This window comes from Euprymna scolopes, chromosome 8, assembly GCF_053919585.1.
Source record: "Euprymna scolopes isolate OS-2025 chromosome 8, ASM5391958v1, whole genome shotgun sequence".
Classification (NCBI taxonomy): Eukaryota; Metazoa; Mollusca; class Cephalopoda; order Sepiida; family Sepiolidae; genus Euprymna; species Euprymna scolopes.
In genome coordinates, this window is record NC_136489.1 from 72,151,630 (window position 1) to 72,170,745 (window position 19,116).

The 19,116-nt window shown below is 44.9% G+C and overlaps 3 protein-coding genes across 3 annotated transcripts; all 3 read right to left on the reverse strand.

The window, feature by feature from the left end:
• Positions 1–7,519: 7,519 nt before the first annotated feature.
• On the reverse strand, positions 7,520–9,925 carry LOC145283890 (uncharacterized). The gene has a single exon (XM_080132995.1). It carries the CDS (start codon positions 9,923–9,925, stop codon positions 7,520–7,522), a length of 2,406 nt encoding a protein of 801 aa, XP_079989121.1.
• Positions 9,926–13,937: 4,012 nt separating this feature from the next.
• On the reverse strand, positions 13,938–15,104 carry LOC145283893 (uncharacterized). The gene has a single exon (XM_080132996.1). The coding sequence runs from the start codon at positions 15,102–15,104 to the stop codon at positions 13,938–13,940; it is 1,167 nt and encodes a 388-aa protein (XP_079989122.1).
• An 848-nt stretch (positions 15,105–15,952) lies between these two features.
• On the reverse strand, positions 15,953–18,080 carry LOC145283894 (uncharacterized). The gene is made up of 3 exons (XM_080132997.1): positions 17,822–18,080; positions 16,719–17,533; positions 15,953–16,573 (listed from the first exon to the last, which is right to left on the reverse strand). The coding sequence occupies exons 1-3, from the start codon at positions 18,078–18,080 to the stop codon at positions 15,953–15,955; spliced, it is 1,695 nt and encodes a 564-aa protein (XP_079989123.1).
• Positions 18,081–19,116: the final 1,036 nt, after the last annotated feature.

Below are 19,116 nucleotides of genomic sequence, written 5' to 3' on the forward strand. Positions count from 1 at the left end.
GAAGCCTACTGTATTTGTCAACAAGGACGCGACCTGATATTGCCTATGCTGTCGGAAATGTTGCAAGATTTTGCTCTCAGCCTACGATGGAACACTGGAAGTCTGTAAAACATATCTTCCGTTACTTAAATGGTACACGAGGGTACGGTTTATTGTATGACAAGGAGAAAGCTACCAATCTCCTGGGGTACTCAGATGCAGACTGGGCTGGTGATTTAGATGATCATAGATCAACATCTGGTTATTTGTTTACACTAAGTGGAGCAGCTGTGAGCTGGAGAAGTAAAAGGCAAACCTGTGTTGCATTATCAACAGCTGAAGCTGAATACATGGCATTAGCAAGTGCGGCACAAGAGGCTGTTTGGATGCAGCACCTTCAAGGTGCTTTATTAGGAACTTAAGTTACACCAACACTTATCTACGAGGATAATCAGTCAACGATATGTATGGCAAAGAATCCACAGCATCATGGAAGGGCCAAACATGTTGATATTAAATTCCACTATATTCGAGAGCAGGTGAAAAAGAAAACAGTTAAACTGGAATACTGTCAGAGTAAAGAAATGGTAGCAGACATACTGACAAAAGGACTTGCGAGTACACAGTTTGTGAAGCTCGGAATTGTTAGGTGTCAAAGAGCTGGAAATTTAGGGTCAGCAATTGAGGAGGAGTGTTGAGAATAACAATGGCTGACACTAAATAAGAGTTATCTCCTCTTTAAACGTAAGGTAGGGATTATCTCCCTTCCTTTTTATGTACTATAAAAAGTGTAAATAAAAGCGAATACATTAGAACGTATTTTTTGACTACGAAAAACTGTCTTTGGTTGTTTACTTGGAGAACAAATTTGCGAGGTAATGTATCATTGTTTTAAAAACTGTAATTCCTTTTTCAACACCCCACCAAGTCTTTTGGATTCTCCAAGCGAAAATCTAATATACCTTGGATTATTTCGCCACATATTTCTTCCTCATCCAAGTATTGTTCTTTCAACAATTTTAGAGCCACTGGGTAACTGTCTTTGGAGACGGACAAGTGGTCAATAAGTTGAAAGGCTCTACCCTCAAGAGAACACCTCAAAAAATATAGCTTTCAGTTTGATTTTAAAAGGTTCTACTGAAAAGGAAGAATGTGCGTTGGGTTGAAGGATTTGGTTGCTTCTGGGATACTAGTGGCTTCCTGACTATGAGGGTTGAAGGTTGGTTCAACGTTGGTGGACATCCTATCTTCTATAGGGACCTCTGAAGTATTTCCTTCACTGACTGTTCGTACAACTCCCAGTCTCTGTCGTACCTCTCTCTTAAATCTAAACGAAGCTTGAAAAAGTTCAGCAAGCGATTCAGCTTCCTCTTCTGCAGCCAGTTGCTCCTCCATACTCCAAGACACACCCTCTAGCTCCTCTAGCCATCCTTCTATATCCTTTTCAAAGGATAAAAACACATTCAAGGATAGAGGTTCTTCTTCCATACCCACCACAGTCGCCCTTATTTTTCTTTGAAGAAGGGATAGCCTTCTCTCTAGTTCCCTCCGAGTAATAGGGTCGTTCATATTTTTTTTTTCTTTTGTGTTACGTTGCAAAGTGTCGGATTTTAACCGACTGAAGGGGGGGGGCGTTTCTGCAACTCAACGGCTAAACCTGAACTCGACGTAGAAGGAAAAAACAATGAAACTCTTAACTTGTGTGGAGAATCCTTCTCGGCTTTTCTCGGCTAACTGGAGTTGCAACGTATTGCCTCGTTGCTTACAACGACAAATTCTCTTTGTAATAGTAACTGTGAAACGTGTAACTTGACTAAACAAAAAAGTCCAACTAACATATCAACGATAGGGGTGTTTTATAACCCACAAGTTGATGCTATGCAAAGTTCAGTCCGACCCACGTGGTGGACAACAAACTACTGCTACTACTATAAAATCAGTCGACCAAGCACTTTTTTAAACCTTTTGCTTGAACGACTGCCTCCCAGAATTCCACTGCCTCCCCCCTCCACATCGAGTTCCGGTCAGTAATAATTACCACAATACTATTAAAAACCTGCCGAATATATGTCAACCTATGTCACGGTAACATATATTGAGCGAGTTTTTAACAGTATTTTATCCGGTTTTTTATTTATAACATCTTTTCCCACACTTACCGTGTTAAAGAGAGAATAAGACGCCATCTTGAATGTTCTAATACATCGGTAAACACTGTATGTTTTTCGAGCTGAATAAATATGTTACATTGAATAAAAACACAAAAAATATATCCAGTTAGGTAGAAAAGTCACTTATCTTGCCTTTGATAACATTTATTTGTTATATATTTGTTTTTTGACAACTTTTTCAAATCTATGTGTACAGTAATACAAACCCAAAGTTTCGTCGGCACGTGCACTGGCCCAGATGAGAAACGGGACGCTAAAACTCTGATTCCGTTGGTGCACTGGTGCACAAGTTTATCCTTCCGGGCTCAATAATTTTCAGTGATTGTGTCGATATTTCCTACCGACGAGTGGGGGGGGGGGAGGAGAAAAGACGTTTAGCTTGCAACGAAAAATTACCTCGTTGCTTACAAGCAAACGTATTCTTGTAAATATAACGCGCTGTTAACACTTGTCGTACCGCTCTGATAGATCTCTAACAACGACAAGAACAAACTGTTATTTAGCCTTTCGTCCCCGGCCTTGGCATTATCTACTGCCAAGGCCTCATTTGGGGTACGAAAAAGCTTAGGCACTAAGGCCAGTAAGGGGAAGTGGGGGAAAAAAGGGGTCTTTTCTAGTCCTTAGCTAGACTTGCGTCAGATAGCAAGTACTTTATTGTAAAACCTACACTAGAGTTTCTATCACGTACTGTTCGGCCTAACATTCTTACCAGAACCTACTTAAAATAACAGCTCCCCAGCTTACGGGATGGCAGGCGACATTCACGCTGTGAGGAAAAAGCATAAAAAAACCTATAACATTATTTACAAACTAAAGGTGTTTTTCTATTTTTATTTTTTTAATAATGGGGGCGAGATGATGGGGAGGGGGGCAAACTAGAATACACCCAAAAAGAAAGAAAAAGAAAACAAATGAACAAAATGCCTATGGGGGCGGGTTAGTAAGGGGACCCTCCCTACCTAACGGCTGGTCTGTCGTATGAAACACCCACTGTCTTCCGGTCCTCTTCCCCCGGGGGAAAAAGGTGAAAGCAAGCAGGTCGTTTCCTAGAGGGGAGTGGAGGAACTAGGGACTTGTATGAAAAATAAATTAGGGTCGGGGATAACAGAGATGGATGGCGTCTTCCAAGATAAAATACGTAATGGGTAAAAACAGGCCTAGGACAAAATAAAACAAGTGGACTATTGGGCATCTCCTAGTGCCAATCTATCAAAAAATAAAAAGCTATGGGAACAGGATTGACACGCATACTACCCTAGCCTAGGCCCTATAAAAAGCACAAGCTATCCACTCTTGGTGATTACGTACCTATCTAGCCTTAAACCTACCCAACATTATAAGGTGAACCTTATATTGCTTGTCTTGATGGGGCTGGGTTCCAAGAAAAAAGAAACCTCAGCACCCTAGGATCAATACCACTAGGGTGGAAACACGAACTGAAATCTAGCGCCTCGTCAGATGCACAAACTAGTGTTGTGCACCCATCTCCTATCAAAGTCGATGCAGTGCAATCTTTTCCAATCACATCTGATTTTCGTTTTAAGTTGATGCTTAAAACGAACTACCAGATCATGATCAGAAACAGATTGCTCCTCATAGACAATGTCCAGACGTGAAACCCACGTCACTAACCTAGCCACCGCTAGGATCACCGCCCGTTTCTCCCTGTCAAACGGCAGATCCACATTGTTGACTACATACGCTAAATCAAGTGGCACCGACCGCTCGGGGTCGATGCGAGCCATTACCCCTTTGACATACTCCCAGAGACTCCGCACCCCGCTGCAAAGAAAGAATGCGTGTTCTCTTGTTTCCTCCTCTTCTTCATCATTGCAGTGTGGGCACGGGGGATAGTAGTAACCCCTATCCCGATCATCCCTGGCTAGTTTGCCAAAGAGTGGCAGCGCGTCCTGGAGTAGCCTCCACGTGATAGAGAATTCTGCATTGTTAATATGGCTACTGGCAGGCGCCCAACTCCACAGCGAGAGAACTTCCCCCCTCGACAGATGTAGCCGCTCCACCAGCGGGTCTTTTGCAGTCCCCACCACTAAATCCTCATATAGCCTCCACCTAGGCCGTGCAAGGTTACTGGACCCCGGCAATGCCCTAAGGGTGGGACGGCATTCGGTCAGGAAACACCTTTCCCCCACCGGTCTTCTGCGACCTTCAGTGGCAGGGTCGGATATGAGCCGTGGGAAAGCTTGCTCCACGACTGGTACCCAGGGCGTTTGCTCCATCAGTGTCCGACTCAGGAACGCCAATCTTTCTGCGTGCTTGTGACTTTGCAGATCAGGCATCCCTAAGCCTCCCTCGCTAAGCTTCTTTGGTTACCTGCCTCGGGATCGAGTCCTGGGCAAACCAGTGGTTAAACACGCCCGTCAGAAGGGGCACAAACATGGGCGACAGCCTCAAGAACAGTTCGTAAGGCAAACCATCGAGCCCCGGAGATTTGTTGCGGCCAACCTGCTTCAACGCAGTAATGACCTCATGCTCCGTAACCATCCCCTCGCAGCTAGCCGCTCGGGCCGCAGTAAGGCGGGGCGAGCCAGCTAAATAGCTGCCAAACTCCTGGCCGCGGAGTCTGGGTAGTTTGGTGAAGCACTCCTCCAAATGTTGCCGAAACCCATTGCAGATCTCCCGTGCCGACACGAGAGAGCGCCCTCCCAGGTTTTTCACCTCCCGAATGTACCCATCCGAGCCGCGTCTTAGGGCGGCCCTACGCTCAACAGCGTCAACATTCACGGCTTCGTTGGAGACTCTTTCTAACCTAGCCCTAACTACGTGACTTTCATAACGCTCGCTAGCCAAGCGCTAAAGGTCCCCTTTAACTAGAGCTAGTTCTAGGGAGTCCCCCCCTGCCACCGCCCGGGTCAATCTATCCTCTAAGTGCCTTTTAGTCCCAGCCCTAGTTAACGCGAGGCATTGGCTGTATTGGACACAAAAGCGCCTAATGGTAGCCTTAAGATTAACCCACCATCTACTCCCAGTAACTGCCCCCACTAACTCCCTCTGAATTAGTGATATCAGCTGCTCCCGAAAGTCGACCGACTCCAATAAGGAGACGTTCATCTTCCAGTAGCCAGCCAACCTAGGCCTATTACCTAGTTTCAAACGGGCCAACACGAGTTTGTGGTCCGAATGACCTAACCAGTGGAACGTGGGACAAGATAGGAAATCTATATCGCCCCTTCTAATTAACATCCTGTCCAAGTATGTACTTGGACCGGCGGCCGAGCTAGATTGCCACATCCATATCTCCCTCCCTGGGTGATCCAGACGGAACCTATCGACCAGATCGCACGAGGCCATCAGGTCAGACAGGCTGCTTTCACCGACCCTCTAACCCCCCCGACCTTATGTATGCTGGGGTCCAGGATGACATTCCAGTCCCCCATTAAAACTACCTGCTCCGGACCCGAAGAGAGAAACACCTCCACTCGCGGATGTTAGGCGCATAAACTGCCACGATCCGAAACGCGCCGCTTTTAACGGCAACATCGACCACGACCAACCTCCCATGAGCGTCCGTGTGGACAAACGTTACCGTCGCAGACAGAGTGCGACTCACTAGTACAGAAACCCCCCGGCCATGGAGGCTGCCATATGCTGAGTAAACATCAAAATCGTTCACCAGCACATCGCAGTCCCCGGCCCCAACAAAGTGGGTCTCTTGTAAGGTGGCTACATCTACCTCAAGGGCCACGAGATCCTTCAGCATGCGAGCAGCCTTGCTTCGGGATCTCATGCCCCTCGTATTCAAACTAGCTAGATTTAAGCTCGTTGCCATGCTTCCACTACCTAGTAGTATTCGCCTACTAGGGGTCTAAAGTCCTCGGGAGAAAGGACGTCGAAGGTCTGGCCCAGACTGCCCTTGAGCAGGTCGGGCGTAAGCTGCCCGTTCCTGGCCAGACCCCCCACGTCCAAGGGGAACGACAGTTTAATAGCCCTATTGAAGGAGGGGTGAACATAAATGGGGACCCGTCCCTCGCACTGTTTAGCTATTTGTCCAAGTGATGGGTGCTCCTCGTCGACCAGCCTGAAACCCGGAAAAGTTGTTCTTCCAGCCTCCAGCATCCTCCATAAAGCCTTTGCTCTCCCTCCCCTATTTGGCCGAACGAACGTAATCAAGTTCGGGGCGTCAGCGAAATTGTGGGGGTCGATGACTTCTTTGCCGTCCACAGTTCTAGTTTCTCAAGCTGTCGGAGATTCTTCTTTTGAGTCCCATTAAGGTCCCCGACAGCGAGTTCTGCGTCACAAAGACGCTCCCCAGGCCGGAAAGGATATTTCCTGTTTTTTTCTGTCCTGGAGGGCACCTTTACTTCCTCTGGTCTTCCTTCCGCCGACGTTGCTTCTTGGTTGTCTGGAGTGTCCTTCTCTAGCTCCGGAGTGTTGAATAGGGGAGGGGTAGGCTGAGCATCTTCCTGGGGGAGTGATGCTGGAGGCTCAGCTTTCTGGTCATTATCCATGGACTCAGGGGGAGTCTCGTTGGTGTTGTCTTCTTGAGGAAGCTCTGTGGGGTGTCTCTGGGAGGCTCCTTCCTCTCCCTCTTTTCTTTCTTTTTATTCTTGGGTGTGGCTTCCTCCCCTTCCGACTCGGAGGAGCTTGTTTGGAGCTTCCTCTTTGCAGTTGCCGCAACTGCCCTCGATGTTGTAGGGACCACCTCCATCTTTTTGCCCTTCTTTCCGGCGATTGTACTCCATTCATTCTCCCCCTTCGTCTTCTCCGGCTTCTGCCCTTCTTCCTTCTGCTGGTCAGGTTTTTTTTGTGGCTGCTTCTTTTCTTAGAGGACAGAAGCGGGCCATATGTCCAGGCTTCAGGCATTACCAGCACAGCGGTCTTCATCCTTCAACAATGATTGCCATATTCCAGCCCTCACACGTCAACTGAGCGGGGATCAGGTAGAAGTTCTTGCGTTCGACTCGCATGTATATCTTGTAAGTCCCCGTGATGATGTTCCGGGGGCCTTTGACTGGGTGCACCCCCTCCACCTCTCCAAACTGCGACAGCGTCGCTCCCAACAGGTCCTCCCCGATAAAGCACGGGACCCCCAGCACTGTCACCATTGCACGTCTTCTGGAGAGATACTCCGGTCGCAAACGAATGTCCTTCCACGTGAGGTCTCCCTTTGCCCAACTCATCGTCACTTCCTTTGACGGCAAAATGAGATCCCACGTGGAATGGTATCTCTTTACTAGATACTGGGCCGGGATCTTTAATTCGCCCAGTATTTCAATCATTTTCTCAAGGGAAACCCCAGTGAGCCCCTTCCCACCGGCATCAAAGGTGATGAAGAACAGCGTTCTCTGTTTAATATCCTCCATATATCGGGTAGGGTTTTGATCGGATTTCCCTCCATGTACTCCCGGTACTTATTCTCCAACAGATCTTTGTAGTATTCTGGAGTCTTGATATTGGTGTTGCTGTTGTCCTTCCACCAAGCTCCTGACTTCTGATATAGCCACCTCATTCTCTGCGGCATAATTTACTGGCGCACTAATCCGTTCCATTTGAGCCTTAGAAAGGCAGCCCAATTCACGATGGCACCAGGAGAATTCTTCTTGCTTTATCCACTTAGGTCCCTCATACCAAAGAGAAAGTTTTTCCTTAAATTTTCTTATGGTCAAACCTCTGGTGATGTAATCCGCTGGGTTTTCAATTGTCGATGAATACTTAAAGTTGACTTTTATGTTGAAATCACATTTGATCTTCTCTCTCATTTGAGCTATGTCCTGTAATCTATGTTGTAAAAACACGTTTTTCGTTTGGACGAAATCGGACAGAATCCAGGGCAGAACCACCTGAGCATCCGTGATTACATAGACATCCTTAATAGTAATGTCCTTTAGTGACTCCTTTATAAAGGGGAGGCACTTCACGGCTAAAAATACCGCTAGAAGTTCTAACATCAGGAGGGATTTTCCCTGCTGAGGAGACATTTTTGCCTTTGCAAGGACCAAGGATGAGTTCCCATCCTGTACAGCGTACACCGCAAACCCATATGCGGCTTTAGATGCATCACAAAAGAAAAATAATTTGGTATCCTTTCCTTCATCTAAAGCTCTCCTTGGAAATGATACATTGTTTAACGCGGACAGATCCTTTGCCAGCGTTCTCCAAACTGAACTCATACTCTGAGGAACCACATCATCCCAATTTAATTTTTGTTTCCATATTTCTCTCATCAAGAGACGACCTCGCACTGTCACAGGTAGATAAAGAGACAAAGGATCAAATACCTTAGAGGTCTCAGACAATATTTTCCTCTTAGTAGACGCCTCCACGTCGCATGATGGTGGGCAAACACTTATTGAATCTTGGACAGGGTCATATTGATATCCCAACACTTTTTCCCAACCAGAGTCGAATCCTGACAATGTTCCATCTGCCTCCATTTTCTTTTGGAGTGTTACACAGTTGGAATTGCAAGATTGCAAATCAAAATTTCCTTTCTGTAAACATTCTCTCCTAGTAGTATACAAGGCAGATAGGTTTTCTGCATTATTTGCAGTTTTCACCAAGTTATCCATATAAAAATTGGATTTCAATGTTTCTGAACAGTCATCCAAAGGGAACTTATCCGCATGAAACTTTAATACATAATTTAAAATAAAGGGGCTTGCATTGAAGCCAAATATAATCGTTTTGTATCGGTAGCAATGCAAGTTTTTACCTTTCTTTAGAAAAAAGCAAAATCTATTACGATCCCTTTCAGATGCCAGCCGAATCATCAGAAATGCTTTCCTAATGTCAGCTAGCAATACGTATCGGTTTGTTCTGAATCGGATCATCAATTTTATCATGTCTGTCATCAGATTTACTCCAGGATATGCTGCTTCGTTCAATGATACTGAGTCCTTATTCTTATATGAACAATTAAACACTGGTTTCACTTTGGTAGTAGTCTGGTCAGTTAGTTTTAACACTGGCCTATGAGGTATCCATATATAATCTTTAAATTGTTCAGGTGGCACAATTATCTCTTCGATAATGCCCTCATCTTCTTGTTGTTGAAAAACTTGCAGATAGTGATTATACAAGTTTTTCTTCTCTAGATCTTTGGTAATCCTTTCTAGAACTCGAATAGCAGCATTGTGATTCGAAGGTACTGATTTTATTTTATCTTCATACCACTGAAGTTGCACATGATAAAGACCATCTTTAAATGTGATGGAATCTCGGAATTGCTTAACTTTCTCTTCATCCAAGGTGAAGAATTTCTCGTCAGTGGGTAATCCAATGGATTCAAGGTTGAACATGTTCTCCAACCCTCGCTGGACATTACTTTCTTCGAACCAATTTTTTAAAGGGTCTGGGTAGGATTCCTTTGGGTGAACCACATAATTGATTCTGGCAGGTGGAAGTTCAGGAGTTCTAGCCAACACTTCTGCATAATTAATCTGTGTTCTTTTTTGGTTTTTAATCTGGTGTTTATAGAGAAAAGAACACCTGTTTCCAAAGGGGATTAATCCTTTTTGTGTCTCGAATGCCACTCCATACATGCAAGGGATTACCTTTAAAGGTTCCAGGTACTGGATTGCATCGAGTCCTAGTAACCCATCTATTATAATCAAATCCCTCTTGGCATCAAACTTTGCAGCCAGCCTGCGATTTTTTAAATTCCCAAGAATCTGAGTAAGTCCTTCAAGGCGATAGGATAAATTCAACTGGGTTGCTAGAATTGGGAGAGTATGAGTTCTCTCAATAACCAAATTTAATCCCACAGAGATTTCCTTAAAATTTTTAGGACTAGTGCCTAAAAAGGTTTTTACCTCCATTCTTTTATCCTTGGCTAAGGAGAGGCGATTCAGCTTTTTTAAAATTAAAGTGTCAAAATAAGTCCGTTGACTGCCAGTGTCCAACAGGCAGTTCACCTTTACCTTTTTTTCGCCTCATATCACTATTATGCCAATTATGGGTGACAGGAAAGCATCATTATAGCCCTTTGTATGCAGGCAAGTATCAACCTGCATACTTCTTGTAATGGTTGAGTACATAGCAGTTATGTGTCCCTTCGAGTTGCAATGATGACAACAAATTTTTCTTGATGTTTTTAATGGACACATATTCTCCAAGTGAGACCTCTTTAGGCACCGAAAACAGAGACGCAACTCTCTACACCTTGTTATCCTTGCTTCATGAGTAGAATAGCTGTCACAATCTTCGGACAAATGTTTATTTGTTTTGCAAAATTCACATTTTGCCTCGGATATTAACTTAGTATTAAAGGTTTTGAGAGACGAGGTTTCAATTGTCTGCTCTGGCTTAAACTTAGGTTGGAGTCGAGTTTTGGCCATTAGTATCTTGGTCGGCTTTCTGGCAACCAGCATCCGTTTTACTATACTTAGGGTTTCCTTCAACAGTGTAGACAATGTTGGGTATGAAATTCGTAACAGTTCTTCCCTATTTCAGGAGGGAATTTCGTAAATAACACTTGTGATATTATTATCGCTCTAGCTGACTTATCGTCATATAAGTCACAATTATAAGAGGCCCTTAGTTCCCACATATCTGCCTGGGTCTTGATCATAAAATTTTTTAATCCTTCCAGGTTTTTGGGATTGTCCAACTGAAAATCGAATATTTCCTTAATTATTTCCCCTCTTATCTCCTCCTCATCCAACTACTGGTCCTTCAGTAGCTTCAGGGCCATCAAGTAACTTTCGTCAGAGGGTGAAAGATGATTTATAAGTTGGAGTGCTCTGCTTTCCAAGGAACATCTCAAAAAATAGAGTTTTTCAGTGTTAGACGTAATGGACTTGGCACAATTTTCAAATTTTGTCAAAAAGTCCTTGAAGATCCTCTTGTTGGTCTCAAAGTCCTTCTCATCAAAGCGTGTTCCCTTCAATTTTATCTTGAATGGCTCCACTGAAAATGAAGAATGGGCTTTTGGTTCGAAGGGTGGTAATCTTTCAGTGTTTGGAGTAACCGGGTTCTCCTGACTTGGAGTAGAGTCAATATCTCCTTCCATTGAAGTGGCTGTTGGGTTCTCACTCTGGTCAGCTTTGTGCAGAAAACTTAAATGTTGCCTGGCTTCATATTTGAAGCAGAAGGAAGCTAGACTTAAGCTTGCCAACGCTTCTGCTTGTCCCCTTACAGCAAAGTGTTCCTCCATGCCAAAGGAGACTCCTTCCAGCTCTTCTAACCAGTCCTCTATTTCACGTTTAAATAGAGAAACCACTTCTTCAGAACTCTTCTCCTCCTTTTCTAACCCTTCCAGGGTAGTCTGTATTTTTCGTTGAAGAAGTTTCTGTTTCAGCTTCAGTTCCTCCATCGAGACTGAATCCTCCATGTTGTTAATTCCGACTTATCTCGAGAATAATTAAATTCTAAAGTTGGTTGAAATTCGCAGCCGGATTTTTTTCGTTACAATGTGTCGATATTTCCTACCGACGAGTGGTGGGGGAGGGGGAAGAAAAGACGTTTAGCTTGCAACGAAAAATTACCTCGTTGCTTACAAGCAAACGTATTCTTGTAAATATAACGCGCTGTTAACAGTTGTCGTACTGGTCTGATAGATCTCTAACAACGACAAGAACAAACTACAACAACAACAAGCCTACAAAGGTGACTCTTTTTATAGTCTCAATCTCTTGTTCAGCGAGATTGAAACGAGACTGAAACGTCTATTTAAGCTATAAGGAATAGACATCCTATTTTCTTCATATTTTCTTCAGGCCGTTCACAGCCATGAGTGTCTTCCCTTCCCACCGAGCCACCCTCGGTAAGTCAATCAATTTAATTATCACACTTTAATTTAATTTTCCACACTACACTATAAACCACTCAGAAAATTTTGTGGACCCTCAGGATCCCAGAATCCACACACAAAATGTAGAACGAATGTGGCTAGACGTAAAACAGTGGATTAAGCGGCCTGGTATTCGAGCAGAATTCCTGCAGCAATATCTAGCCAGGTATTTGTAAGGAGTGAGACAGACAAGACGAAACTTTTGCCTAAATTTTTTTTACAGGCTGCTGCATTGTACAGACACAAGTCGGAACTTGGAGAGATTTCTTAAAAAAAAAAAAAAACTTCCTTCCTTGAAAAAAAAAAAAAAAAAATAAATATTAACCTCAACTTTTTCTTCCTTGTTAAGAACAAAACATTTTCTTTCTGTGTTAAAAAAAGGAAGGGGTATTAACCCGAACCCTTTCTTGGAAAAAAATAAGTGTACAAAAAGAAAAAAAAAATGTTCGCTTGTCTTTTTTCTTTTTTTTAGTCGGGGAGGGGGAGGTCATGCGCAGTGTGTTATCGGCTGTCTTGCATGACAAGAAACATGGTGGCAATTAAACTATTACCCGAAAGCATTTTTTTTCCATGTTATATTGTACAATAGTTCTAGTCTACGACACTATTAAATGCTTTTTTTTTTTTTTTAAGCAGCAGACCCGACTAGAGCTGTAAACAGTTGGATATTAAAAAAAACGACTTCTTAAAGGTAAATATTCGGGTGGTCCCCCAGTGCACTTTCACCTTAAGATTGAAATCTTAATTTGGCCACAAATGACGCGTGCAGGTTTTTCGACCCCTCGGCATTCACTTTTAATTTGTCAATGGATATAAGTTTTCGGGTACGTTGAGAACGAATATCACATTTATTTTTTGTGCAAACACGCAGTTATCCATATTTGAAGACATTCAGTATCCAACGTAATAACTGTTGTTTTTGCTAGCGGCCATCTTATTTCCTATTTAGGAAAAAACGCCAAAGAAAGAGCCAAAAGAGCCAAAAACATTTTTCGGCTTCAATGACGAAATGACCCACGCCACCCCCACCCCACCGGATATTTTTTCGTTTCCCGATATCGAAACGGACAATCTTTATTTTCATTTTCTTAATTACATTAATTTTTTGGTAATCTGGAAGAAAGAGAGAGCCTGTTTACTCCGTTTGACAATAGGTGGCGTTACTGTCTGTCTGTCCACCTAGTTACGGAGGCACAAAATGTAAATAATGGCACCCTTGAAATAAAAATAAATGTTTATATTTTAATTTTAAACATATTTTTTTTGTTTTTGCGAACATATTTAAGTTTTATTTATTTATTTTTTTTTTCAAACATATTTACGTTTTTTTTTTTTTTTTTTAAATTTTGCTTTTATTTAATTTATTTATGTTTTATTTTTCCAAACATTTACGGTTTGTTGCTTGTTTATTTTGTTAAAAAAAAAATAATCCCGTTGAGGGGGGAGAGGGGTAAGTCGAGCGTAGGATCACGCTGGGTTGCAAAGGAGTCGCCCTTGCGACCCTTCCCTCAGGTTCAGGTAACAGAAGAGCAGGTTGGTAGAGGTATATAGGTAGAAGTAGACGGTAGAAAGTAACTAAGTACCGAACTGCCAGCAGGAGCGACTAGACTTGTAACACTTGCTAGCCACACCGAGGCAGAGTGGTTTGAGGTCACCTTTATAACAAAGGGAAAGCTCCTCTCACCACTCCTCCCAATCTATAAATAGGTGTCTCAACGAATGCACCTCTTGTACATTAACACGTCTAACGTGTGCTGCTCTGGTGACGCCGTCGTTACCTGGAATTAGGTTGGCAATAGTGCCTAAGCCCAAAATGGCCTGGGTTTTAGAGGGCTCTTGATTATGACTACGTCACCCTTCTGGAGTCGATCCCCAGATTGGGAGTGGGACTGCACTGGACCCCTTCTCCCTAATTCCAGGAGGTACTCCCTATACCAGCTTTTGTTGAAATCTGCGAGACACTGGTTCCTGCGTCCCAAGGACTGCATCAGCTCACTCCGACTGGCCGGCGTTAGTGCAGCTTCGTTTCCATCGTCCAATCATAGTAACAATTCTGGGCATTGATTAGGGCGGAGAAACATATTGGAGGTGACCGTGGTCGTACTCTTGTTGGCGGAAGACTGGTAGGTCAAAGGGCGGTTGTTGACTGACCTCTGTATGTCCGATATAACTGTGAGTAGAGTGAAATAATCTAGCTTGCCTTTACCGACAATCTTAAAAAGGCAGGTTTTAATTGTCCTTATACATCTTTCCCAAGTCCCACCATACCAAGGGGAGAACGGTGGGATGGTTCTCAGTTTCAGGTTGCACGGTCCATATTTATCCTGGTAGTCACGGAAGAGGTTCAGACGACTGAAAAGTTTTCCGGCTACTATGAAGGTTCTTGCGTTGTCGCTATACAGAGCTTCAGGGACACCATTCTGATTGGAAAAGCGAATCAGGGCCTGGAAAAAGGAAGATATGCTCATATTGGGCACCACCTCAATGTGTACAGCTCGGATGTTCAAGCAAGTAAACAAAAGTAAATACACCTTTCGGTCGCTCTCTCCGTCGCTCACCCATAGATGACCAGTGAAGTCTATCCCAGAGTGTCGGTAGGGGGTGCAAAAATCAGTTCGATAGGAAGGTAAGTCAGCGGCAACATTGGGATGCATCGACCTAGAGTTGTACCGCTTACACCTCGCGCAGTCATACAAAACCTGGTTGACCGCTCGTCTTCCCTGGGGAACCCAGTATCCACGTCTCCTCAGCTCGACCAGGGTCGAACCAGTCCCAAGGTGACAACAAGCCTTGTGGCAGTCCAAAATAATGAGCCTTGTCACGGGGTGCTGCTTACCTATTAGGATGGGGTTCTTAATCTCATAAGAGAAGTGTATGGACGAGTCAATTCTACCCTTAGATCGAATCAGCCCATCTGGATCCAGAAAAAGGTCTAGGCTGCGTACCCTGGCCAGGATATGATCTCTGTCTGGGTCATTTAGGTATCCAATCTTCATGGGAAATTCCTGCTGTTGCATGGTCTTCATCAGGTAGTGACCAGCCTTGGATTCACAGTTCCACTGTTTATTAAGTCTGATTGCTATGAATTTGTAAACCAGAGACACGACCCTCAACAAACTAAAGAAGGACGAAAATCTGTCAAAGGGCACAACCAAGGGATGCCTCTCCTCATACAAAACCGGATAATAAGCCACAGAGCGAGTCATCTGCTGACACGCCTCACTCAAGTAGGGAAGATCCCGCTCCGGCCACTGACCAATCCCTCCACTCAGCCGGGGGGGGGGGGGGATGCGCCGAAGCGCCATAGGTTGGGACAAGACCGAAATCGCCTCAAAGTAATGCCTCTCGTTATCAAATCAGCCGGATTAGATTGGATGTCCACGTACTTGAACAGAGTCCTCAAATCGTAGAGAGTCTCTATGTCAGAGCTCGTCTTCAGGATGTCCTCGAGTTGGTTCTTCGCAAAAATATTGTTGCACAACATAGTTTGCGACAGGAGCCATGACAAAACAACCTGAGCATCAGTGGTCATGCATAAGCAGTCAGGAGTGAATCCCTCACAGTTGTCCAGGATAGTAGGAAGGCATTTGAAGGCCAGGAATACTGCCATCAATTCGAGGACTGGCAATGTTTTGTCCTTGATTGGAGCTACCTTGGCTTTTGCGAAAAGCAATGAAGACTGGCCACCCTGTACGATATAGGTGGCAAATCCATAAGCATCACAAAACAGGTACATGTTCCCGGGCAGTCCAGGCATTACGCTCCTTCAGTCAAAGCGGACATCGCTCAATTTTGAGAGGTCTGCAGCAAGATTCCTCCAATCGTTCTGGATGGCAGGAGAGAGGGCATCGTCCCATCCCAGACCATCCTTCCACATCATTCTGATCAGCACACAGCTCCGAATTGTAACAGGAAGGTAGAGAGAAAGCGGATCAAAGATCTTGGCCGCCTCGGAAAGGACACCTCTCTTTGTTGATGCACTGGCATCACATTTTGTATAAGGTACGTACAACTCCTCTGTGAGCGGAGAGTATTGATATCTGAGTACCTTCTCTCACTGTTCTTCATGGGTGCTCAGAGTGCCGTCCTCCTCCATCTTAGCACGGAGCGTCTTACAATTGGAATTACATGCCTGGAGAATGAACCCTCCTTCCTGCAGTTGCTGTCGAACCAGGGAATACATTGCAACAAGTTCGTCCCCATCAGCCATGGAAACGACAAGGTTGTCCACATAGAATCGGTCCTCCATCACCCCGCGGCAGGCATCTCGTAGGTATTTGCCAGCGTGTAACCTTAATATGCAACTCAATACGAACGGGCTGGAGGTGGTGTATCGGAAGCAGCGTAATCGATTTCCCTCCTTCAAAAAGAAGCAGAATCGATTCTTGTCCATCTCTAATTTTAGTCGGATAATAAGGAAGGCTCGGCGGATGTCTGCCAACAAAATGTAACGGTTGGCCCTGAATGCCAAAATGTTCCCAGTCAAATTGACGCTTGAATATGCAGCTTCGTTCAGTGATAATCCGCCTCCCGTCTTTAAACTACAGTTAAAGACGGGCCTAATCTTGGTTATCGCAGTTGGATCGGTCTTGTAGATCCGCTGATGGGGTATCCACACGTACTGGTTGAATTTCTGAGATGTGACAAAGATTTCCTCTATGATGCCATCTTCCTGCTGTAGCCGGAACACCTCCAAGTATTCATCGTACTTGTTCCTCCTTGTCAGGTCTGCAGCTACTCGGTCCAAGACACGCAATGACGTCGCGTGGGCACCCTGCTCAGTTTATCCTGATGCTAAGGGAGCTCTACATAATAATTACCCCACGAAGCTCAACAGTCTTCTCAAACTGCTCAATCAGTTCCTTATCGTAGTCAGAAAACCCCTCTTGGTCCGGTATCCCTAGAGTCTCCAGGCTGACCATTCTCTCCAGTCCTCTTTGCACGGTGCTGTCCGGAAAGCAGTCCTCGAAGGGATCGAAGTAGGTCGGTTGAGCCTCCAACACAAAACACAGGTGGGAGGTGTCGACCTGAGGAGTGTGATCTATTATGGTGTTGAATGACAGGAGATTTACTTCACAGGGAGAAACGTCATTCAAAGAGGAGGAGTCGACCCTCTCGAATGGCACCAATCCAGGCGCAATCGAAAAGGCCCAGCACCCCAGACACCGAACAAGGTTAAATGGATCCAAGTGTTGAATGAGGTCTAGGCCAACCACCCCCTTAATGGTTATCAATTTAGAACCTGTCTCAAACCGGCCAGCCAATGAATAGCCCGCCTCTCCCAAGGCTCGCAACAGAGACTGCAAATCGCGCAACCGGACCGACAAATCAATGCATTCAGACACCAAAACCGGACACCCTCTGGTATTTCCTGAGCCCAAGTCCGTTTGCAGGATAACCTCCGTGAACTGTCGTTGACATTCTCCATGAAACGTGGATAGTTTAAGCTGGCGAAGGGTCCCAATGGACCCAGCAGGGCACAGTTCTTCTAATACATCAGCTGACAAATATGAGCGTCCGCTGCCAGTGTCCAACAAGCAATTCACTGAAACAGTTTTTATTCCGCAGTAGAAGGTGACCGACAATATGGGAGGCAAGGTTGTTGAGTATCCTGATGACTTAGCATATGTAGCATCTACACCAAATGAAGGAGTGACAGAAGTCCATTAATTGGATTTCCTCATTTCACTTCAGCTTGAGGCAGGTGGAGGAGGGAGCGAGGAACCAGGCCGGCCCTTCACCTGCAGTCGCTTAATGGCTTCGATTGTAAGCCCCAGAATGGATGACAATGGTGGTACTATCTTATTTGTGAGGGCTATTAATTCCCCCTTCAGGTCACATGATAGTTTCCCGAAAAGTACCTTTGCCATAAGGTGAGCCCCGCTCGAGCTGTCCACGGAAAAATCACACGAGAGAGAGTTACCCAGCTCCTCCAACAAAGATGCCATTCTGGAAACAAATTCTCCTAGTTCGGAGAGTGGTGCGTTCTTTGAAGGTGTGAAGTCCAATATGTCCTCGAATATCAGGTCAATAGTACTGTCAAGGTCCAAGAACTCGTTCTTGAGTACTGTCATGGCCCGAGCATAATTTGCATCAGTGCAGCTGTAGTGACTGATCAACTGCAGGGCTCTATCCGTCAAGGAACACTTTAGGAAATTTAATCTTTCCGCATCAGTGGCCATGCTGGCCATGCAGTTCTCGAATCTGGTCAAGAAGTTCCAGAAACATAAACGGTCAGTCGCCACTTCTCGGCCGCTAAAGGTAGGGCCCGTAATCTGTAGTTGAGGGGGGCTTGACAATGAACGAGGCAGTAGGCCTTCCAGGGATCGATGAAGTTCCAGAGCATTGGGGCTCTGATTCCAAACTGAGAGGGGGTTTAGGTAGCTTGAAGATTGAATCCAACTCCGCCAAAGTGTCCAGGTAATTACTCATCAGAGGTACCCAAAGGCTCTCGCTCTCAGCAAAGGTCCTCCCCTCGAGGCAGTCTAGTTGGCCCACACGTTCCCAATTCATCGGTCAGTTGCTCTATTTGCCTCCTGAGTACCTTGTATGTTGGAGGCTTTATGTCGCTGCGGCACTGTTTGATCCGGAACAGGATCTTCTGAGTCAGGGACTCCTTTAACAACATGAGATCATCCTTAGAGGAGTCCATCAGGATGAAAGTAATTGGATTCTTCACTTGTTGTATCGACCAATCCCCCAAATCCGATTTCTGTTGCGTGCTACTCAACTAGTGGCAGAAAAGGAAAGAGGGTCTCCTTTGTTAAAAAAAAAAAAATAATCCCGTTGAGGGGGGAGAGGGGTAAGTCGAGCGGAGGATCACGCTAGGTTGCAAAGGAGTCGCCCTTGCGACCCTTTCCTCAGTGTCAGGTAACAGAAGAGCAGGTAGAAGTATATAGGTAGAAGTAGACAGTAGAAAGTAACTAAGTACCAAACTGCCAGCAGGAGCGACTAGACTTGTAACACTTGCTAGCCACACTGAGGCAGATTGGTTTGAGGCCACCTTTATAACAAAGGGAAAGCTCCTCTCACCACTCCTCCCAGTCTATAAATATTCTGCAACATGGCCGCCCGCGTAGGATTAGTTGAATGCTTCCCCAGACACGTGAGTACTCATCTCCACTTTTGTTTTTCACAATTTTCAAACATTTACGTTTTTTTTTGTTTTTACGTTTGTAAGAGAACATCCTTTAAGGAATACTCAAGAAAACGGTACTA